This window comes from Aulostomus chinensis, chromosome 10 (assembly GCF_037954235.1).
Source record: "Aulostomus chinensis isolate RoL2024-O1b breed Wild chromosome 10, RoL_Achi_v1.0, whole genome shotgun sequence".
NCBI classification, from domain to species: Eukaryota; Metazoa; Chordata; class Actinopteri; order Syngnathiformes; family Aulostomidae; genus Aulostomus; species Aulostomus chinensis.
Genome location: NC_141329.1, coordinates 19,215,474 through 19,239,593, shown reverse-complemented (window position 1 = coordinate 19,239,593; position 24,120 = coordinate 19,215,474). Strand labels below are relative to the sequence as shown.

The 24,120-nt window shown below is 43.3% G+C and overlaps 2 protein-coding genes across 5 annotated transcripts; both read left to right on the top strand.

The window, feature by feature from the left end:
• Positions 1-11,934, top strand: clasrp (CLK4-associating serine/arginine rich protein). 3 transcript variants are annotated; one of them, XM_086216296.1, is made up of 21 exons: positions 1-137; positions 1,284-1,423; positions 1,629-1,726; positions 2,097-2,198; positions 2,960-3,039; positions 3,231-3,315; positions 3,400-3,536; positions 4,111-4,207; positions 5,051-5,129; positions 5,208-5,281; positions 5,397-5,438; positions 5,669-5,884; positions 6,298-6,597; positions 6,681-6,866; positions 8,119-8,158; positions 9,418-9,478; positions 9,569-9,627; positions 9,700-9,746; positions 9,822-9,907; positions 10,155-10,179; positions 11,514-11,934. In XM_086216296.1, the coding sequence occupies exons 2-21, from the start codon at positions 1,325-1,327 to the stop codon at positions 11,551-11,553; spliced, it is 1,953 nt and encodes a 650-aa protein (XP_086072422.1). In that variant the 5' UTR covers positions 1-137; positions 1,284-1,324; the 3' UTR covers positions 11,554-11,934. The 3 variants fall into 3 exon arrangements, 2 of the variants coding, with proteins under 2 accessions (XP_086072422.1, XP_086072421.1); XM_086216295.1 differs by having other exon boundaries at positions 11,511-11,934; XR_015118180.1 differs by lacking the exons at positions 10,155-10,179; positions 11,514-11,934 and having other exon boundaries at positions 8,119-8,162.
• A 765-nt stretch (positions 11,935-12,699) lies between these two features.
• znf296 (zinc finger protein 296) lies at positions 12,700-22,983 on the top strand. Of its 2 annotated transcripts, none has more exons than XM_086216294.1 (3): positions 12,700-12,852; positions 15,046-15,369; positions 18,902-22,983. In XM_086216294.1, exons 2-3 carry the CDS (start codon positions 15,237-15,239, stop codon positions 20,686-20,688), a joined length of 1,920 nt encoding a protein of 639 aa, XP_086072420.1. In that variant the 5' UTR covers positions 12,700-12,852; positions 15,046-15,236; the 3' UTR covers positions 20,689-22,983. The 2 variants fall into 2 exon arrangements, with proteins under 2 accessions (XP_086072420.1, XP_086072419.1); XM_086216293.1 differs by lacking the exon at positions 12,700-12,852 and adding an exon at positions 12,883-13,254.
• Positions 22,984-24,120: the final 1,137 nt, after the last annotated feature.

Below are 24,120 nucleotides of genomic sequence, written 5' to 3'. Positions count from 1 at the left end.
GCTTGCAACCTTTCATAAAACCACCGAAGAAGAAGTGTTGGACACTCGGCGAAGAAGAAGGCATAGGAGAAGGCGTGTACTATCGCCTTTTGCTGATTGAAAAGAAACTCATTGTGTGTTTGTGGTACTTAAAACAGGTACAGAACTACATTTAAATATGCCAATTGCGCCGTATAGCTGCATTTGATAACTGGTGTACAAGCATTGTTCGGAGAGTATGTGCAGGTTAGCTAAACGATAGAATGCTAGGCTAGGCTAAGCTAAACTGAGCTAAGCTAGGTGTACAGTCGAGGCCGCCCCTGCATGCGCAATCTAAGAACTGTGAATGTTAACATTTCCACGACTAGCGTAACTTGGAAAACGTCTGCTAATGATAGAATGGTTTAAAAAAAAAAAAACAAGATTGAAAGGGAAATTCAGAAGATATTGATTTATAAACATAAGCGTTAAGGGGGGGGGGGGGGGGGGCTGCAACGATATGCCTGGCCCTTAAGTTCCATGCAATTTAAGTCAACGTCAGCTTCTAATGAAATGTTTACGCTTTGCACAACGAAATAGGGCAGTTTTGAGGTTCTAAATTAGTGTTCCATCTGATGACAACTGGCCAGTACAGTCTCATAACGCTTACTACATACTACACAGGCTTAGTTTTCATGCATGACTTAAAGAGTATAAATGTTAAAGGAGTAATACATGAGATTTAACGTAACAATTTTACGAGTTTGTACCGTTGTGTCGAAGGTTGTCGGTTTGGAGGTGAAATGTTTAGTAAAACTGGTTTTGGTTTAAACCGATAACGCTCAGTGAATGAAAAGATAAAGGGAATTTATTAACATTATGTCTTAAGTTCATGAGAAAAACAACAAAACTTTGTTGAATATTTGAATTTTGGCTTCAGTTAAATTGTCTTTTTTCTGTTTGAAGAATTTTTAAAAAATTATTATATTATCCCTTACTGTAGATTACTTATAACGCTTTAGCCATTACCAAATCTCAGGCAATTATTTTGATATATTGACAGCCAGCATCTGTTACACATAAAAATTTCACTTTCACTTTGACACGTTTGAATAAAAGAAAGTACGACTGCTGTAAATAATGGATTCAAAAATTATTAATATCAAAGAATTGATGTAATGTTACTGTATTTGCATACTTGCCTCAGTTTAAAATTTAAAAAGATTATTTGAATTGATGTGAAGTTTCACTCTAAATGTACTTCCTCTTTCCTTAATGTATTAATACTTTTGTGTGGGGTCTCCTTTTCACTTGCCACTCTGTAGCAGCCGTGCCCCGCCGCGCCCCCACCCCCAGCGGAGCCGTCATGTGGCAGGAGGCCCGCAAACACGAGCGCAAGCTTCGTGGCATGATGGTAGACTACAAACGGCGAGGGGAGCGCCGTCGAGAATACTATGAGAAAATAGTAAGGGACTTTCTCATCTAACCTTCCACTGTGTGAAATGATCTTTGTGTAAACTATGAAGTTAAAACAAAGTCATATTTAGATCAATTAAGGGATAATACACATAGCCGAAAAACAGGAAAGTATAGTGTATCGTTTGGGACAGTATGGGATTCGTCAGGGGGATTTGTGCTTCTTCTCACAGCTTCTTGTTTTGTCTTCACAGAAAAAAGATCCAGCTCAGTTTCTCCAGGTTCATGGACGGGCCTACAAGATCCACCTGGATCCTGCTGTGGCCCTTGCTGCAGAGAGCCCCATCAACATGTGAGGAAAAGACAAATGCCAACAAACAAAAACCGACAGATAGTATAAGACCTTGATCCAGACCCATGTAGGTCCAGTGTTGTCTTGGGTCCAATGTGAAGGCTTCCACCTCCACGCCACTTTTTTTTCACAGATCAGAGTTGGCAGGAAGTTAGGGGGTTAATGAAGTCTTAAGAAAAAGTGTAACTACCCAGATGAACTTGTTAATAAGTTAATTTATCCAAAAGGTGTGGGAACATAGTTGTAACAAGATGGTCATAAGTTTTGTGTGGTTTTTATTTTCTAGGTACTTTTTTTTTTTTGACCGATCAGATGCTGAGTGTGTGAAAGCTCTTGCTGATCATTCTGTTCCTCTTCATCTTGTCTGCAGGATGCCGTGGCAGGGAGACGCAAACAACATGATTGACAGGTTCGACGTGAGGGCTCACCTGGATTACATCCCCACCTACACCCCTCCATTAATCAACACGTCGTAAGTCTTATAACTACTGACAGTTATATTAGCACCAGACCTTCTCTGCTGTGTTAGTTTATTTTAATTACAGTATTTGCATATTCTGATATTTGAAATAGAAAATCAAGCATCACAGGTTCAAAAATTGTTTGCCTCCCTTGAGGGCGTATTTGGCATGTAGGGTTGGGGTAGCGAAACAGGTACCGGTACTTTACTCTCAAAATGTTATTTCCTTGTGGCAAGAATGAGATCTAAAGCCTGGAACTACAGGGGTTCGGAATGATGCTACTAGTGAAACTCCTCACCATCGTGATAAACAATGCAGCTGATGTTGCCACCTATGACAGAGGAAGCTGGTGGAGCCTTGACCAGGGTAGCTGGGCCTGGTGAATTGGCAATTTGGGAGAAAAACATGGGGAAATCCAACAAAAAAGACTATAGTGCTTGAGTTGTATTAGCTGTTTTAAAAGTTGTAAACACTGCAATTAAAGGAAGAACCACTAGATGGCAGAAGGTGTTTGTCCAAAGCCACAAGGCAGTTCCAAGGGTCATACTTGTTGAACCTGTACGTTTGAAAGTTTTGAAAAGGTAAATGATAAATGTCCCACCATAAAACCAATGAAGTTTTGATTTAAACAAATAAAGACTTGGTTGTCTAACCATAGCAGAGGTGTCACTGCCTCAAAAAATAAAATGTAGTTCTGAAAGTATTCACGAGGATGTAAATTTTGAATTTTTCTATCTTAAACTTCTCCTTGTAATTTTACCTTCATGTACAGCACTCCAGAGCAGGAGATGGAAGAGAGGAAGTGCAATTATGAACGCTACAGAGGCCTTGTGCAAAATGACTTTGCAAACAGTGAGTATTTTGTGAATTGTTCTTTTGTATCAGGAGTAAATCAGTGACAATGATTTACTTCATGGTTCAACACTGTCGAGACCTGATACAATCACAACATTGTTAATATATCTAATATTCCATCAGCCTGGCCTCAGTGGGCATATTTTGCAGTTGTGTTTGTGCTTCAACTCCCTGCTGTCCCCCTTCAGTCTCTGAGGAGCAGTGTTTATACCAGATCTACCTGGATGAGCTGTACGGTGGCCTGCAGAAACCAAATGAGGACGAGAAGAAAAAGTGTGTAATTTTAAGGCACAATTGTTACATCTACGATGTACCCACATGAGCATTAAGATCAGAGTTATATTTGTACTTCTGCAGGCTGGCTGAGAAGAAAGCCACAATCGGTTACACCTACGAAGACAGCACTGTGACAGAGCCCGATGCCCAGTCTGACAAAGATGATGACAATTCAGAAAACAGTGAATCTGAGGAAGATGAAGGCATTCCAGATATTGGTGAGTAAATACATCCCAAGGATTCATTTGAACGTTTTGTTGAATTTGAAGATCTGTCTTTTGCTATGCTTTCTAATTGTTAAAAAGCTGAAGTAGTGAAGGAGAGTTATGAATAATGTCTTTATTTCAACCAAGGATAAGAAGAAGAAAAAACGTATTTGTCTTTAAACAACCTTGCTGGCCTGAAGAATACATTTCTGAGTTTACAAGGCACAATTCACCGTGAAGTGTCTCACACTTTTCCCTTAAAAAGTAAATTAGGTTTCATAGTTTACGATTTGCATCTCTCTGAGAGCAATCCGCCAATTCAGGTGCGCTCGTAAACTCTAAAATCTAATTTTCTTTTTAAGTGGAAAGTGTGAGAGACACTTGCTCACGAGTTGCATCTGAGTTGGTGGCTTTATGCTATTATGCTTGGTTCGAATTATATAAATGTCCTTATTTGGTGTTAACTGAGGATCTTAAAATGTAAATCTTCTGTCAGTGCAAATGTTTGTTTGATATGGTTATGAAGATCAATATTTCTATGCTCCTTGTTGATGTCTTAACAATGGTTGTGTGTGTGTGTATACAGATGTGGAGGTTGATGTTGATGAGTTAAGTGGAGAACAAGTGACTATAATCAACAAAATGGCAAACCCATATGGAATGGCTGAAGGAGACTTTGTCAGGTAATATTCTAATGATTTTTTGAACCGTATGTCGAAAATAGCATAAAAATATGTTTGGAAAAATATGACTCTTAAATCAGATGATCTAGTTGGAACAGGATTCAGTTTTGTACAGAAGACAAAGAGGTTTCTTCCCTTCAGTATTAAAAAAAAAAAAATCAGTAAATCGGTAAAAGGGGCAGATTAAAAACAGAAGTGCAAAACTAAAATCAGTGTTTGTTTGTTTTTACACTAGAATCCCTATCATTTCTCCTCTCCTCTAAAAATTTGATTCGTCCTTCGTAATAAGGGGAGTGTAATAATTTTACATCCAATGAAAATGCCTTCTCTGGTTTTTAATATCCTCCCACGCCCCCCCCCCCCCCCCCAACGAGTTTCCATGTAGACTTCCATTGTAAGAGAATCGGTGGATGAATGGTTGATAAATCATTAAGTGCCAACAACCCCCAGGAAATTACTCATTACGGTAATGTGATGCATTTAGTCTGATAACATTTAGAAAGTCTTCGAGGAGCCGTGTGATTGAATTTATTCACATTTAAGTTGGCTGAGGGCGAAGTTAGCCCCCAGTCAAAATCCCCTCCCTCCCTTTTTCTGCCATGAAAATGAAGATATTAAGGAAAAAAATGGCGTTCCTCTGAAAGCTGAAACATTTGTGAAGATTCTGAATCATCAATGTCTTGGTTTTCAAAGGGAGAGTGGAATCAAGGGCATCTGAGCAGGATTGTAGGAGCTTGACAATTTTTTTTTACTTCTCATTCCAAAGCAGATTTATTCGTTTTAAGAAAAATTGAAGTATTTTAGACTTAAACATAATCATGTTGTGTTTTATCTATTTATCAGGATGTTGAGGAGAGACAAAGAGGAAGTGGAGGCCATCAAACATGCCAAAGCCCTGGAGGCAGAGAAGGCCATGTACTCAGTAAGAATATGTCTGTTGAGGAATTTGAGTTGTGTCATGTGTTTGCTTCTTTGTAAATGACATTTGTGATGGTCTCAGGGCCGTCGTTCTCGTAGACAAAGGAGAGAGTTCAGAGAGAAGAGATTAAAGGGTAGACAGATCAGCCCACCCAGGTAATAGTTTACATATTGATTTGTTGGTTCTTAATATTTTTCTTTATTGTGACTGGTGCATATATTTCATACAAGTAGGCCATATACCTCAGTACATATTTATGGTGTGTTTCAGCTATGCCAGGAGAGACAGCCCAACATACGATCCCTACAAACGGTGAGTTCACTCTTGTCATTTTTATTCATGGTCTGTTGCCTGCAAACATACCAGTTAAATAAAACTACCGGTAGCTGGACTTGTTTCTGAGCTATAGAAGCCTCTTGGATGAAATGTGAAACATTCAACCAAATCCAGCCTTTGCCTTGGTTTAACGCTAACTGGGACTCTTCAGCAACATCTTTGAACCTTTATTTTTAGTAACAGGTGACTTTTCCTGTCCCTCTCAGGCCAGAGTCAGAATCCAGCTCTGAGTCACGGTCCCGCTCTCGATCTCCGGGTCCAGAGAAAATCACCTTCATCACCAGCTTTGGTGGCAGTGATGATGAATCTGCAGCAGCAGCCGCAGCAGCAGCAGCCGCAGCAGCAGTGCAAACCCCTGCTCCTCACTCTGGCCACGCCCCCACCAACTTGCAGCACCCTGCAGGTCATAGCAGGGGCTCCCGGTCGGTAACTTTCCCTCTTCCTGGCTTTTCATTGGTTATTTTCTTCGTAGTCATTTTCTTGCCCGTTGAAATGACCACAGGCAGAGAATACTGATAAAATGGCGATTTTTGTTGTAGGTGAGATGGTTTCATTTTCAAGTAAAATAGTTGCTGTTTATTACACATGGATCTAGTTCCAGTGCATGTGCAAGAGAACAAATGTGTGTGCTTGAGTAGTTCTAAGTCCTGACACACTTTTGCATGACAGATTATTGCAAAGCAACCAATCAGTCAGAAAAATCTGAATTTATATTTGATTCTTCAAGCAAAATTCATCAGGAAGACTTAAAGAAGCAACAAGTAGATATTTTCTGAAGATAGGCTAGGTGCTGGTCTGGTGTCCTTACTAAAACTTGATGTCTCTCTTTGCTCAGGAGACGAAGGTCCTCCAGTCGTTCCTCCTCCTCCTCCAGCTCTTCATCTCGATCCTCGTCTCGCTCCTCTTCCCGCTCACGTCGTGCCCGACGTGGACGGGCCGGAAGGGATGGGCATCGTTCCCGTACACGATCACGGTCGAGACGGCACTCCAGATCTCACTCACGAGGTAGAGGCGGAAATGGAGGGACGGGGTCCTGGAGGAGACGTGACCGAACACGGTCGCGGTCCAACGACAGAGAGCGAGCGAGAGACAGAGAGAGGGATAGGAGGCGATACTCTTCACGTAGACGAACAAGGTCACACCTCTACTTAGCCTTCATTATGCTACATTTGATATTTTTCAACATGCATGGCAGTGACCCAAACTCTCCTCTGACAGATCCCGTTCCAGCTCACGGCAGGGGGGTAGTTTGAGGCGGGGTAGTCGGAGCAGTGGAAGCCACCGGCGGGGAGACCGCAGCAGTCGCAGTCCATCTCAGTCTCCTAGCCACCTTAATCACATTCCTTCCCCCACTCACAGAGGAGCCCAGCCCTTGACAACCATCGTCTGTGACAAGCTAAGAAAGTAAGCTGACCATCATCAGATGTCTTTCAAAAATCACAAGGGAAACAGACGTTCAACGATGCTAGTTTACTCGCGGCTTTGGGACTCAGTCCCGTGTCACAATATTATTTATGGGACGATCATCATGGGAGGCAGTGATGAATTTTGCACCATTTGACCCACCAAACTGCATCACTTTGTGGAGGGGCTGGGGTTGGTATCATCTTAATGGGTATTAAATAAATGTAAACATACATTTTTAGACTTATTAGCTTTTGTCAGGGTTCCACGAACATAGTAAGGTATGTTATTACTTTGCGCTATAAACAGGGCATTAATATGTGTTGAGGGAAAAAGGGCCTTAAAAGCTATTTAAAGTGACCTAAATATTTTCATGTTTGTGGCAGGAGTGTTGGTTAAAAACAATTTGCAACTTGATTGCTGGCAGTTTGCTGATGGCAAGAAAGTGTTTTTCATTTTTTAAATGTCAGTCAGCACCATCAGGCCTGTAAATCATTGTAACTACTGCCACTGGAAGTTGCAGCAGAAAACATCTGTCACGCTAATTTTTAATTGTTACGTAAAATTCAGGCCAAAGCAACCTTTGTAGTTATTTTTTAATCCTGCGCACCAACAGACCAAAACACGCTGTGAAATTAACCACAAAGATCTTAAAAATCTTAAATGTAACTTTGCCAACCCTGAAAAACCATAGATAAAGCTCTGAAACTGAAGAGAAAAATGTTTAATTTTTCATTTTAGTCATGAAATTTCATACCAGAATGTAAGTGATCGAATGCCAAACAACACTGCATAAAGTTGAAGCAAATGCATTAAGTCTGTCAGAAAATTGTCATCCTCTCCGACTTGTTTCATCACTTCATTTCATCTACAAATTAAACTTTTTTCTAGATTTCATTGATTGCATATTTTTAACATGTTAATTACGCTTTATACTGTTTTTCGTCAGTGGCTTTTATCAACCCTTTTTATTGTGTTAGGTATTTTTAATTGTTGGGGTTTGATGTTTTTTTTTCTAACTTTTCTGGCACCTTAAAGGCCAAATGGTTGCCCAGGAGAATTATTAGGTGATTAATCAATGATAAAAATGTTAAGTTGCAGTTCTTAATTGTGAAGATTCTCGAATTATTCATGAGGGACTATTCAGTCTTTCTAAATGAGTCAGAACGAACCTTTACCTGGACCTGGGGCTGATTATAGGTGATAAGTATTCTCTACCCCAACTGAGGTTCTTCATCTCTGTTCTCTCCAGGCCTGAAACTGCGGGTGGTAAAGAGTCGGGAGCTGCCAAAGTCAGTAAGAATTTGATCTACCTGGGTTTCTTGCTAAAGCCTACGCCTACCTCATCCCTGACAGGCTGACATGGTTGTCCACCAGACTGGGATGTAGAAGCCTTTGTTGTCCAGAGAATAATTTTTTTTTTCTCCCAGAAGTGGACAAACTCTGCATTCAAAGCCCATCATTTATTTTGAAATTACTATTAGAGTAACTGAAATATGACTGACTCAAACTCTGAATTGTGACATGGAGTTAACAACATGTGAAGTCATCATTGTTGCTCTGTTATTCTGGACAGTGCTTGCATATATACATAATGATAATAATACATTTATACATAATAATAATAAGAAGAAATTTGAATGGAATGTGTGAGTGCGGCCTTTACTTGTTTGTTGTCTCAAATATACCTCTGTATATCACCTTCATGGTCCCAAGAGGAGGTGTGCTTCCTCTTTGGACCACGTTTCTCCTCAGTCAGTCTAGGATAAGGGGTTATTAAGGACATAGGCAGTTGGATCAGATGAACAAACTTGGTGGGTGTGCTCTGGACAGCCATATCTGGGCTTGTTTAAACAAGCCACTGAGCACACTCTTGTCTCTTAAAACGACATATTTCCCATCCCACTTACGGATTGAAGACTTGAGCTTGAGATCAGGTAACTCATTTGTCTGTTATTTTGGACCGTTTGCTGTCCGTCTCATTGCTTCTACTGGAAGAAAAGATTTGAATATGCTCCAACAGTCAAACAGTGAGGTTTATAATTCTCTTCTGTTTAACTTGCCTGCAGTGTTGTGACCTGCAGTTTTTCTTGTCTGGCCAGGTTTGAACGGCCCACTCATGGGTGTGTCAGTGACTAAATGCCACTGGCTCTTTGTGAACTCGCTGGACCTGAACTTGCTCTGGTTTCTTGTTGCGTCCCTCGGCCGCTCTCCTCCCTTTATCTCTCTTGACAGTGTTTGTATATTTAAATGTACCGGATCCACGAGGAGGGTCTAACAACTGTCCTGAGCTGTCTCTCACACACACACACACACACACACACACAAACACACAGTTTGTTGGGTCAATAACATTATAATGTTTGCCAAACTCCACAATCGCCACATGCAATTCATTTATCTGTGGAGTTGTTTATCTCAACCAGCTACTGTACATTAAGGTGGTAGTATAAAACTTGGGAAACAGAACACATGGACACACACACACACACACACACACACTTTTGTCTAGCTGTGAAACAATATGCTAACACCATTGTGTCCCCTGCAGCCGAAGATGACCCCCCAGGAGCGACTGAAGCTACGTATGCAGAAGGCGCTGAACAAGCAATGTAAGTCCACATTCATTTTATGTTGTTAAGAAATGACATTCAAATTTATTAGAGATTTTGTCAAGTTTTTTTTCCTTCTCCATCCTGTAGCCAAGGCGGATAAAAAAGCAGCCCAGGTGAAGATCCAGCAGCAGGAGCACAAACGGCAGGTGTGTGTTTGTCTGTGTTTTTTCTGCAGTAGCTATGTTCTGTTTTGTTATTGTTTTGTGTGTATTTTACAGGAGCGAGAGGGTGAATTGAGAGCCATGGCACGCAAGATTCGCATGAAGTAAGGCTGTGTATTCAAGTGGACTGTTTGGTATGTGTGTGTGTCGCAATTTTCTGACCTCTGATGTGTGTATAGGGAGCGTGAGCGCCGTGAGAAAGAACGGGATGAATGGGAAAGACAGTACGGGCGGCAGAGCCACTCGCCGTCTCCCTCCAAATATGGTAAGAGTTTAGGTTTCCTATGACCAAGAGCCATATGGATCTAATAGACAATGGATGTGATGTCCTGAATGTCAAATGTTTATTGAATACCGTCTTTCATTCTCAAACAGAGGTAACCAATATATTTTGCCAGCTTAGCTTCTCTGTGATTTGCTGGAGTCAGCAGCAGGCCTGACAGTTTTATAGGCTTTAAGATGTTCTGGTATGCTTTTGTTATGATCATGGCTCTGTGTCCTCTGTTCCTCAGGCCGAGAATCCAGCTCACACAGAAGGTATGTGAGAAACCACAAAACTCTCAGCACATTGTTGATTAAGTTTCTTGTAGCACCCACACTATCATGAAGGCTTATTGCATTGATTTTCCTTACTGCTGTTCAAGCTACTTGACCTCAGTTTAGGTCCAAATAGTATTAACAGTACAACAAATACTTCGCAGTAAAGCTCTTCCTCTTTGCAAGTTTTCCCTCATAGACTTGCTTCAAATAGCCAGTCAAGAGCTAATGCTTCCAGCAGTTCACAGTGGCTGCAGCAGTTTAGCGTACAAGCTCATGATTGCCCAACTGGGTTATGCCCTGTTACGTCGGGGGGCACACCAAGAAAACCGTTGTGGGTTTGAGTCTCAGGTCAAAACCTTATCAAGTCCTCTGTTGTCATTTCTTTTGTGTTGTAACAATTGATAATTTACCATCAAACTGATACCTAAGAAAGTTGTGGTATGGTCAACCCAAGGCAACCTTGAAAATCAAATGAATTATTGTGGCAGCTACCATGTGACTGGGGTGCTTCGGTTAGGCAAATTTGCCAGGTTCTGTGGTCCCAAGGTTTACTGTTAGGGGTCGCTGTCGTCGTGGGGTCTTGCTGTCCTGACAGTTGCTGTGACACACGGGACTCAACACCCGCAGGTCAGCTGACGAGAAAACAATAGATACTAGAACACTGAATACAGCCCCACACATTGTTGATGGCAGTACTACTGTATTGGTTGATTTCCTTCTTGTTTTCTTTTTTTTTTTTTACCCGGGTCACGAGATGATTTCCACAAAATCAAACAAATTAAAAAATTCTGTAAAGATGTAACAGCACTATGACCACGATAACTATGTCGCTGTTTGGCTAGACCTTGATGTTGGGGGTCCTGAGCTGAAGAGTTGCCAACCCCTGATATACAGGAGTAGATGATTCAACCCATGATGTGAAGACATCTTTGTTTCTTAGCACTCTTACACATCTGCCTTTTCTGTGCCACAGTCACTTATCGCCTTCGCGCAGTTTCCAGGCTCATGAACATGTTCATTTTCCATTGCCCCACTCCCGTTTCTTATAGAAAGACTAACCACTCATCTAAAAATATCATGAACATATAAAATACAGTATTGGAACCTGCCATCTCTCCCAAACTGGTTAATATAAAATCTACTGAATTGATATTTTTTGACGATCACAAAGCTGGAGTGAGATACCAATCTATTGTGCATGTGCATGAAAGTGGAATTTAATACCTTAGCCCCCCCCCCCCCAAATGAACCATGAAAGAATCTCTAACTGAGGTTAGATTATTCTGCTCGTGCATTTACATACTAAGTTTAATCCCCCTTTTCTCCAGGAGGTCCCGATCTCGATCACGGAGTCCGTACTATCGATACTGAACTGATAGTGGAAACGATTCTCTGCATCTATGTCATCGGCACACAACCTGTTGAAGAACAAACCTGTTTCACTGTTTCAAGCTCAACTGACTATTAGTTGATTGTTTGAAGACCCTCCAACAAATCTGCTCTTGAACATGTGTGAGTTTCCTCTCTGCTGCTCTGCATCATGCAAAGAGTCTTAAACTGTGATATTGAAGTTTCTCTACACAGCTGGTCAACTCAGACTCTTTACTTAGGCTTCATCTTGTTAAAGACCCTGCAGGTCATTCAGTCGTTTTGTTTTTGACTTCTGCATGCTCGTCTTTACGTTTCTGCCTGAACACTTCCTCTCAAAGTGAACTCATTTCAAAGTGTGTGAAGCTCAGTGATGACACTCTACTCACATCCTCTTCATTAACACTTTCAAACAACTGTTGAACTCATGTACAGGAATATTTTTACACACTTTTGAAAATGACGGCAAATGAAGTCAACTACTCTTTTTATAAACCTGCTGTCAGCCACCAAATAGACGGCAGTAAAATAACTTTTTTTTCTGTGAAATATGGAATGTTTAAGTCCAAATAAAAATCATGATGAAATGACACGTTTTAAGCTTGTCTATGGATTTAAGGTTTATTTCTTCTGTACAATTTTGAACAAAAATTGTAATATGTTTTGCAATATTACAGGAGATTTGTAACACTATTTGAATGGAAAAAATACTTAAAAGATAATTGTGTACATTTTTAGGGGCTTCTCTGTCAAGAAATGTTCGTTTTATACCTTCAGAGTGGTACAATATTTGATTGAACACACAATTAGCCTGTAAAATAAATATTACTCCTTCTTCTGATCTCAGAGTCCCACTCTGTCATTTTGCAATTTGCAGTTAATTTTGCTGCCCTACTGCTTTGGGTGGGTATAGACACAAGTTTCTTCCCTGAAGGCTTTTGGATTCTATGAATATTGAATGTCAGAAAATGATAAATTCAGTATCAGAAGCAAAATATCACTCTCGATGTTCATAAGTTTGTTACATAGCTGCACCAGTAGGTGGCGATAGAAGTTAGTGTTGCCATGGAACCGCTCAAGTATAAACTTGTTGCCATGGAACCGCTCAAGTATAAACTTTAACGGCGATTTACTGAGTCTATATTTGTGTTTTTGTACTGTGCAGTTGATGAAAAGGAGAAGTGAATGTCCTCTGGTCTGGCGCTGAGAGACACCTGTGGAGGTTCAAAAAATGAATTAGTTCCTCTCAGATGAAAACTAGATTACTATTAAATTGTTCGACGCGGTCAACACACGCTTGTTGTAAGTAAAAGAAGAAGCTTTAATGTGACTGAAGAGTGTGTGTTAAACAGAGGAGGGCGGGGTAATGGCTGAGGGAGCGCGGCGGGGCGGGCGGTGCTTACAGTCACTCGTGCCCCCTCCTGCCCTCCGCTCGCTCGCTGCGGGAGTGGAAGCGTGAACTTGAACGCTGCCTGCACGCCTCAGCCCAAGCAGAGAGAGAGAGAGAGAGAGTGGGGCCGGTCCGTCTTATCAGTCTGCCCCCGCTGCCCTGCTCTTGGTCAACCTATCGCTTAAGAAGCAGCTGCTGGACGGATCTTGACTCGGTGGGGGGGCGTTTCGCTGTTTGGGACCCAGAAAAGGTGCTCGACGCGATGTCCAGGCGCAAACTTGGAAGTAGACCGCAGCACCTGAGTGCAATTCAAGGTAAGACAGAGACAGAGGAAGGTTGAATGAAACTGTCCGCTGATATATTGAAGCCGGAGTTCAGCGTAGTTGTCAGGTGCAGCCGTTATCACACTCGGGGTCCAATTTCTGTGTGTGTGTGTGTGTGTGTGTGTGTGTGTGTGTGTGTGTGTGTGTGAGAGAGAGTTTACATCAACACTAGTCAGTCCAACGCGCGCATGTGTTTTCATCTTTCGTGTAGACGTCCTGGGTAAATATTTGTACAAGAGCCGTTTTTTTCTCTGGCCATCTCTGTCCTGTTGTTCATTGTATCCGCAGTAGTTCTCATAGAGGAAGGACCGGTTTGCTGGCACGCTGCTCGCCCAGCCAGGTTACAGGTCCGAACACGATGATTAATATTTCCCCTGAAGACCACGATCAAGTTTCCTCCCGCTCGTCTAGGACAGTTTCTCCTGAACTCTTATCAGGACACATCACCTGCGCGGACCGATCCAGTCTGTTTGATAAGGACGTTTTTAAATTAACTATTGGTCAATTAAATAATTAAGTTAAGAATCAAAATGTAGATTTATGATGTTACTTTGACCACTTTTTCAGATTATTAAACATCAATGCAGCACAAAAACACGTGGAAGGAAATCAGACAGAAACTTTTTTTTGTCTTTAACTGCTCTGTGCTGGAGACCAGTGGTGCGTGTCTCGTGTGACCACAGGCCCTGACACAACCCTGTGTGTGTGTGTGTGTGTGTGTGTGTGTGTGTGTGTGTGTGTGTGTTTGACCGCGCCTTGCAAGTCTGCACAAACAGCGCAGCACTGAAACAGGAAAGGTGACATTTTTTAGTAACAACTGGCGAGATCCAACTTCAGACTGTACTGTCTGTACCTGTCCTGTATCCTGAGCCAGGTGGCTCCAGTCCAGGGTCAAGGTGTGATCATGAGCAGTAGGTCCACTGACCTGCTTCACCCCCTCCACTCCCTTCCCTCCTCCTCTCTACCTGAGACTTCTGAAAAACATCTCAACTTTACTCAGGCTCTGGCGAGGGCCCTCACCCTCTCTTTAGCCCCGCTACATGAGATTTGTGAGGTTGAGATGTCCTGTGCAGGTTTGGGATCTTAAACACACACTCACACACACAGACTCTTTTCTTATCTCAAGCACTTTTTTCTTTTAATGCATTCCACTTCCTGTTGAGAAACTCCCCTGTATGAGACTTCAGGATGCTTCTAATCATGAGTGAAAGGTGGACGCCTCTGTCATGACTGTATTCAGTGAGTCTGTCAAAGTGTCCGCACACACTCGCTGTTATTTTATTTAACGTGGGGCAGACAGTTGGCTCCTCTTAGCTGTCGGCAGCATAAGCGAGCAGCTTTGTAAGGGGTTAAAGGAAGTGGTCAGTCTTAGCAGATTGACCTCGTTGTTTCAGGGTTTACAGCTGACACGGGCGCTTTCAGTCACCGTGGAGGTTTGTTGTTCTGCTGCGCTCGAGCATCACTTGTAGAAATCCAAATTTCCAGTCGTTCTGCTGGGGACTGTGTGGATTAGCGCTGCTGGGTGCATTGTTGTTGACTGTATCTGCAGCTTTCTTGAAACACTGTAATGTTTCATGTCAAGATTGTGATGAAAAGATTATATCCAGCTTCTCGTGTGGTTATAAATGCCGCTCTGCTGGTGTACACCTGCAGAAGGTCTAAAACATCTTGAAAAAAATTGAAAAAACTTCCTCTAAAGAGTCATTCAAACATTAATAAATCTGAGTGTAGAATGTTATGGATTGAATTTTATATATTTTCTCTCTTTTTTTTTTCCCCCAGAAGCCACTGATGGTACCAGCTCATTGGAGGACCTGCCTCTGGCCCCGCAGGTCCAAATACCCAATGCAGGTAGTGACCTCCTGACCTGCGGCCAGTGCAGCCAGGCCTTCCCCCTCGCCCACATCCTCACCTTCATTCAGCACAAACAGGGTGGCTGTCTGTCCCGCCACCAAGCCGCCAATGCCAACACCATGCCACCCTCACCCGCCAACCAAGCGCACCAGCAGCAGCGTGCCGCCGATGCCGCACCGGGACCAGGCTTCATCGAGCTGAGGAGAGGAGCGGCCAGGGACAGAGCCTGGGAGGAGGAGCCCAAAGAAACAGGTGAGTTCTGGAAGATGGCAGGTTGCTAATTAGTGACTCAGTTTTTTTCTTTTGTCCAGCTCATTAGTTAGTCGTTGCCATTAGCAGACCTGAGTGAGTTAGTGACGCACAGTCTAATTGTGCGGAAGGGATAGGCGTCAGGAGCATTCGGAGGGCACTCAGAGTCCCTGAGGGCACCACGCTGAGCACCTGAGCTCCAGAGCTCCAGAGCTTCCTCCGTCTCCCTGACTGTCAGTCTCTGAGGTGGAATGGCCATGTAAACATGTTTCTTCTTGTGTTCTCCATCCTTGACAACAGATGTGCTTCAAAAAAAAAATTGTGTTTCAGTTTGAAGTTCCATTGTTGAGAGATTTGTGATGACTCCCATCATGCACTGCAGCATGGAACGGTCAGGGTGGATAAGAGGGTGTTTGCGCTTTACTCCCTACTGTCGTGACACCATAATGGAGGACATTGCATCATGTGCAGCTCCTCTGTTCTGCCCCGGGCCGAGCCACCTGAGCTCCTGGGAATCGCCTCCTTCCTCCTCCTCTGTTCATCGTGCGCATCTTCTCGCTCTTGTTTTTATAGCTCCTGTTGTCATCCTTTCTTAAATTAAAACACAGATTGTTCACACTTGTGCCACAGCTGTTTGTTGTTGTTGTTGTTGTTTGTTTGTTTGTTTTTTAATAGAAGAAATCGACTGCTGTGATGGTCATGGAGAATATGTCATGTCACTGCAGCCATCAAAACCATCTAATCTAAATCAGGAGTTCTAATCCAAAACTATCCAGCCATGTGTTTGAGAAGAGTTGCAGTTTGTCTGTATTTGAAGGTCATCCAGAAAGCGAGAAAGGCGTGTGGCGTAAGATGTTGAAAGTGACTTCAAATGGACAGGGCGTCTTGCGACACACTTGCAGTGCCCGTTTTGCACATTTTGAAACCATGTCTGACATGTACACACACGTTAGCAGTTCCTTCCTTTGTGTAACGCTCAGGGGACTTGGTACACACACACACCGTTTCCGTTTGTCCACAACCTGTCTTGTGTTTTTTTTTGTCTCGCTTGATTTTCATCTAACAGTCTGTACACACACGTTTGGTAATTTGATGGTCTGCAGTATTGTCAAATCATCAAGGGGTGGGGTGATGGCCTAAACGTGATACACAAATTGCTGGTGAAAGTTTTGTGTGTTTGTGTGTTGTATTTCCTGATTGCGCTTGATCGACCTTAACTCAATATGGAGTCGTGACACAAAGTTTGAAGTTGTTGTGCATTTGCGTTGTAGTCTGACAGCTGCGATGTGAGAGGATGTCTCACTGTGAGCTGTTTTATGGGAGGGAAACATTTGAAGCATCTCAGATGACTGAGAGCGAAAGAGCAGTTATCCCACAACAGACAGGTCCTCCATTTATTTTCTGTGTTCGAGAGAGACTGCAAAGGGGGGGGGGGGGATGGATTACTGAAGAGCCGCGTGCATCTGTCTCGTTCCTTTTTATTTATTCTCCTTGTTTGTTTTTTATTCATCTCCACCCCCTTCATCCCCCCCTCTTCCCTCCATCTTCAACACACTTTTGCTTTGCCCTCTTTCAGTTTCTTGCCTCCCCTCTCTTTTCTCCTCCCTCTGCCTCCCAAGGGAAAAGAGATTCTGCCTGCTGCTCGTTAGTGCTCCCAGCCAATCTGCATTTTTAATTAGTAGTTATTGCTTCTGCTTAATATTCAAGTGCTACCCCAGGCCAAATGGGAATCCTTACAAAAAAAAAAAAAGGAGTGAGAAGGGAGAGAGTGAAGGAAAGAGAAACCGGCTGGGTATTGTGTTTCACTCCAGGACCACAAGACAAAAGCCCCCCCTCAGGGAAAGATTTGGAGAGTTTGGGGGCGGAGGGGTTGGAGGATGGGTCTCAAGTACAATCCAAAGGGGTGACATATTTTCGTGGTGTCTCTTGGCCCCCCGAACTACTTTATAATCTTTTTTATCTCATTTTCTTTTTATCTCCTGAGTCCTGACCTACCTATCTCTCTTTTTTCTCACTCTTCACCCTATTTTTAAAAGAAGTATCTCAACTTCTCCTGGGTTTCTCCTCAGGCTAGGTTAAAGGACATGAACACCACAGCTCTCTCGTCTCCAGACAGAGGGGCGGTGGGAGAGAGACGGGGGAAACAGTTGCTCTCTTTTTCTCTTTTTCATCTTCACTCTCCTCCCCCCCTCCAGTAAAATACAGAAGGATTTGACTTGAGGAAACATGAAAGAGGCTTATACCAGAGTCGGCTTTGAACCTCTCCAAAAAAGAAAGGGGAAAAAAAAGAACTGTTTTCCCCTTCAATTTGGGGATCTTCTCTCCAATTTTGATTTATGCAGAAAGGCCTCATTTGTCAAGCAGGCTGAGTCAGTGCCTGATTTGCATAAAGCATTCGTTTTCTACGTTCTGCTAATTAGCAATTTGCAGCTTAATTGGAGAGTGGCTCCCAGTTAGGAGACAAAGCTATCCACATATGAAAATATCTCCAGATGTACTTTGCGATGCGGCTCTTCTGTCTGTCGGCCTCTCAGCTTCGGCAGATCTCTGTTCTGCATGGGTCCAACTATTGTTCTGTCTAATCTTCTACAGACCTGCATCACCTTGCCTCTCTTCACTATCAGATGCTTTGGTGTCTTATTTGTTTTTAGCGATTTCACGTTCATCATGCTGAGTGAATGTTCCGCTTTCAGAACATGAAAGGTGTTCTAATTTTCTTTCTGTATGTACAAGAAACCTGACTGCTTGTGAAAGGGGTCAGTCAAAACCACAGACCCACAGCAGCGCTATCAGCATTTTGGTTTTATGACCTACAACTTTGGTTCACAGTCAGTGCTCTCATAGTGGGTTTTTTTTTTTTTTTTTTTTTTTTGGAAGAAGCAGATTATTACTTAAAATGTTTGTATTTGATTTTCAGTTCAGGCGTATTATACTTTTCACCTTGCAGTTTGTGTCAACGTACATGGAAGCAGAATTTTCAAATCACAGGAATGCGAATTGAGTTTCAGAATAAATACTGTGCTGCCGCTCACAGACTACAATCACACGTCATCATTCAAATGTTTTTTTTTTTGATGAAAATGACAACAAAAACGAACATCCTGTGCAACTGCGATATTATGATTGTGATTTTTGTCTGGGCCTTACTGAGCGATAGGTCGCACTGCCTGAGAGCCATTTGTGGAGGAAGTGACAGAGCAGAGAACAACTAATTATGTCACTTGAGGTCTAATGACAGGGTTCTGATTGAATCCCTATAGCCTATAGGACTGATCAAGGTAATATTAGACTTTTTAAAACTTTTAGACTCAAAGATATAGTAAACAAGGTCCTAATTTCGAAGTTAGTTCAAGTTTAAATCTCTTTTATGTTGTCAGTTTTGTGTTTACTGCTTGTGTCCTCTTCCTTGAATTAATCACTATGAATTTGCATTTCTTCATGAGTCCAGACTTTAGAAATAGAAATACTAGATTTACATGATTTATTTTTCTCTCACATTAATCAAAATTCCTTTTTATCCATTTTTGTTTTCCAGCATCTGAGGAACCCTCCTATTTTACCTGCCAGCAGTGTGAAGGTGTGTTTCCATCTGCATGGGTGCTATTGCAGCACGCTCAGCACACACACTCCTTCAGTATCTACCAAGAGGAGGAGGAGGAGGATGGAACCAATGTAAGAGGAAGAGGAGGTGTAAAAGAGAGTAAACCTGCTGCAGCTACTCTGGACCCACGTCACCTGAGCCAAGCTCTCGCCTCCGCCTTCCAGCCCTCCACCCTTCGCCTCAGTCGTTCCCGTCAGACACACACACACCCCTCCTCCTCCTCCTCCTCCTCCAGTAACCTGCAGGCACTGAACTTTTCTGTACGGCTCAGAGAACTCGCTGAGGGGAATAACAATCTCAGCAATCTCAGCAGCAGCTCACCTGGAGGCCTGATGCTGTCTCCATCTTCTTCTCCACCAGCTGCTTCTCCCTTTCCTCAGACTGGCATCCTTCAAGCTGACTTCCACTGTGAGCTGTGTGACCACAGCTTCCAGTCCCTGCGTGCGCTGTCTGCCCACCGCCGGACTCATGCCTGCGAGAGGCCGTACCACTGCGGAGTCTGCGGCCAGGCATTCTCTCAGAGCGGCCAGCTAGCGCGTCACATTAGGAACCATCACAGGGAGGCTGGCAGGAGGGTAGGTGGATATGAGTCGGTGGACATGGTCGTGATGGAGGACGTCGGAGGGAGGCGGGCAATGAGAGGACGGTTTCAAACTCAGCCAGCTGGAATTGTGGGAAAGGCGATGATTGGTGCAGATGTGCGAGCTCAGGGCCCCTCAGAGCTGGATGTGGCCCTACCTAAGCACCCCTCCATAGCGTCAGGCCTGATGGTGCTGACCTCACAAGCTCAACCAGCCAACAGGGAGCTGCTGAGGCTGTACCAACACCAGAGAGAGGGGGGAGAGGGAGTGGAGGAGGAGGCAGAGGGGCAGGGAGAGCCCCAGCATGCCTCACCCTGTGCCAGCCCCTCTGAAGGCTCCCTAGAGAGTGGAGAGACTGGAGGAAGTGGCGAGAGTGGTATCGCTAGTGGAAACTGTACGCCAAAACGGCCCGAGATGGGCGACAGGGTGCGAGGAGTTGGAGAATGGGAGAACGATCGAGGAGAGGTCATTGAGAGGGAGAAAGACTGGAGCTCAGTCAAAGTCAGCGAGGCTGTGCAGGAGTGGCAGCGCGAGAACGAGCGGCAGAGTGTAGGAGGAGCTGTCAGCATCAGTGGAAACAATAATCTGACTTCTAGTTCAACTGGTAAGAAAAAGAAAGACGAGGCCTGCGAGTTCTGTGGAAAACAGTTCCGCAACAGCAGCAACCTGACTGTACACCGCCGCAGCCACACAGGTGAGCGACCCTACCGCTGTGGCCTCTGCAACTACGCCTGCGCTCAGAGCTCCAAGCTAACGCGTCACATGAAGACCCATGGCGCCCAAGGAGCCAAAGCTTCCTTTCTGTGCCAACTGTGTGCCGTACCATTCACTGTGTATGCCACCCTGGAGAAGCACCTGAAGAAGGTTCACGGGCTGAGCCACGCCAGTGTAGGCGCCTACGCACAAGCCAGTGCTGCCGACACTTTGGCCACAATAAAGGCTGAAGAGGAGGTGGTGGTGAAGATGGAAGAGGATGAAGCCAGTTTGGATCAGATGGAGACGCAGAATGACTTAAAACTTATGGATGTGACAGGAGGGCCGAGCCAAGCACAGGGCAGCAGAGGGAGTCCAGCCATTGTGGATGACCTCCCCACTGAGGGGCCTGCAGAGGTGGGCTTGGCCTTGATGACTGCACCCTGAGAACAGTGTGCAGTCACCAAGATCGCACTGTACAAGGTTGAATTCCCCCTTCAAATTCAAACGTCACTGAACAAGTTAAACTGGAAGTAGCAGGCGGCAGCGTCCTCTGCCAGCAGCCGTGCCGTTAACGATTGTATGCAAAGCTGCAGGCTGAAACTAAGTGCCTACAGTTCTTCAGACCACAGAACAAAACAAGGCCATGACATTCAACAGGGAGATTACCAGAGCTCTCGAACAGGAAGTGAACAGTCCACACACCAACACAGGAAACTGATCACCATGTTGCAGCACAGGATGCAAACGACAAGTGATTTATGTCTCTGGTGACCCACTGGACAGGTGAATAAACTGTCAGATAATATAGAGAAGTGATTATATTAAATCCAATAGAATGATGTTAATATATTTTCAGCACTGGCAGATGGAAAGAGGTCGTGTTGTGCTTGTTTTCCTCTGAGAAGACCATTTAAAGACTGGAGATGTTTGAACAGACAGGGCTGAATGAATGCAAACACTGTTGGCCTGCAGTTTCTCAGACTCTTCTTTTTAAAGGCGCTTGGTTGTCACAACACTTGTCACTTAATGTTTACAGGGCTCATCGGGCCTAGCAAGGTTGTGCTCCTGACTTCTTTATGACAGTATATATATATTGATAATTTTCTTTTTTTTATGTGAATAAGCAGACTTTAAAGTCACAGTTACTGATGTTGTCATTATTAGTTTCTATGCATAAAAAATTGTAATTTTACCTTCATGTGAAACGGGTGTATTACTCTGTTTGTACTTATTCTAGTGATGGTATCTTCTCCTTTTTTCCATTGTTTACATTTGTAAAGTGCCCGCTTGAAGCTCATGCATGTTTTGCAGCCATTTAAAACTTCTTTTTTGTCTTGCCTGTGATTTCTAATTTATGAATGCTGCATGTTGGTGAATGCGTAACTGAAAAAGATCTGTGTCACTGCTGAACTACAGGGTTGAGAGGTGCTGTAGAAGCCAGTTGATTGGTGGCATATTCTGGGAGCTGCCAAACGAGCACTTGGGTGATTGAATGCGTGAGTGTGTGTGTGTGTGTGTGTGTGTGTGTGTGTGTGTGTGTGTGTGCGCGTGTGTGTGTGTGTGTGTGCGCGCGTGTGTGTGTGTGTGCGTGTGTGTTGACATGGAGGGGAAAAACCCTCCCGTGGCACTTCTACTTGAATTTTCTGTCTTGTGTTTTCTGCTCATAACTACTGTGTTTGTGCGAGGGGTCGACCAAGCTGATACAGATTATTTGTAGTAAAGGAAAGCGACAACCTTTATCGGGCAGGACATTATACTGATATCATGATATGAGACTATACATCACTATAAATTTTGGATGATGTTACGTTGAGATAAAGCACAAGTGATGTTTTCTGTTTTTAACAACTGCATTATTGTAAGTGATCAAGCTGCTCTAATATTTGCCATCATTCAGGTAGCCATTATAGCCACTTTACTTTTGTTCATCAAAAACTTTTTTTTTTTTTTTGGACGCACCAATAGTCTTCCTTACAAAATTTTCGCAATATTGATCATGAGGTAATTCGACAAAAATCTCATGTTTGATTTTTTTTTCCATTTCACCCATTTTATAATTTGTAACAAAGAAAAACAAAAATCTTGGTGTCAAAATTTAGAATAACACAAATGTAAGGCAACAATTAAAACTAATAAGAGACAAATTTCAACATTATCTTGAATGAAAAAGTGCCACAATCTCTCATTAGCATTTCACATAGTTTAAGTGAACATTCCTCAATTATCAGAGCCAAAATAGTTGATTTTTTTATTGGCAACACCAAATCTGGATTCCAGCTATCATAAAAATGACAATAAAGGCTTATTCTGTATTCTCTAAAATTCTGAATATTAAATCTAACAATCGCTCGACCCCCAGACTTTAATCTAGAAAATTCATTGTTGATATTTTAAAGGGCAGATTCATCATGTAGAAGTGCTACCTACTCTTCTGTGTACTGTGATGACTTTTTTTTTATATATATATATATCTGATTTGTCAGGGATTCCTTCCTGTGGAAAAAAAAAAGAAATGTTGCTTGTGTTTTTAAATGTGAGTTATGAATGTGCAGTGTAACTGTTCAGGGATTTAATGTTGTACATAGATTGACAATCTTGCTGTTGCCCTCCTTATTATTATATTATTATTGTTGACTGCCTGTCACTGTTACAAACCTGCAGTTCTCCTGCTGATCGTCATGCTGAACATATCACTCTGCTGTCTTTGACACCATTTTATAACTCAACTTGTCACCAGGATCCTCAATAAAGAATTGAGGTGAAATGTTTTGTACCGTGGAGTGTTTTTTTTTTTCCCTCTTCCTGCTGCTGTCATTGCCGCTGCCGTGTCTGTTTCTGTGAGTGTGGTTGCTTTTCCATGCATGTTTTATATCGTATTCTGTCTCGCATTTTGGGACCCACAACAAAGCTTCTGAAACTATTTTTAAGTATCTCTTCTCACCAGGATGTTGTCCTAGTCGGGGCGGGTTGTTTCTCAGAGGACCACAGTCAGTGCTGACTTATTAATTTTTAATGCAAGTGTTTGGTTTAGGGACCCTCACTCCTTGTTTACATCCCTGTGATGTTACTGGCTTTGTGTTGAAACACTGTAATTCTATGAATGCATATGTGTGTAGAGATACATGAGTTGGTGGCAGTCCTGCAGGTTTGGAGATGATGACAGGACACAGGCTGCAAGGATTTCTCAGGGTACAAAATTTGGGAGGAGGGGTGTGATTTGGTTATTGTTTGTGGGCATGTTGGGAAGCAAAGCAGGGTGGGTGGGGAGTGTCAAGGGGTTGGGATAATTGCTGACTCCATTTTAAGGGGTATAAAAACCTCTGCACCAGCATCTCTGGCCTTAACCCCACCCCCTCTAATGAAAATGAAGTTCTATGATCCCTCTAGCTCATTAACAGCAGGTTTTTTTAATGAGCTTTCAACAAGGTGGGGGCTGGGTAGATGAAGAGGGCTGGATGGTGAAGGATGGGGGGGGGGGGTTACACCAGATGTACACACGCCCACTCATACCAATTACCATTGTGTTTTAGAGAATAAAGGGGAAATGAAGACAGAAGCCGTCACCTGGCCTCTCAGACCCAGATGAGTCAGTTTGTCCGTTTCCTACCACAGAGAGAGAAAAAGGAGGGAGGGAGGACATACAGGTGACAGGTAACATCCTCCATCTCTCCCTCTGGTAAACTCTGCCCTCCCTGTCTGTTAGGCGCCACAGTGAGCGCCATTTGGTGTTCGTATGGGCCCAATTATGTGAGGTAAGGTGATACACAGACAGCAGAACACAGCCCAATGGCCCCTACAGCATGTGGATATCTTTTCCCCCGTCCGTGAGCGGCCTTTGTCTTCCCATGGTCCCCACCTCTCTGCTGCCAAACCCTG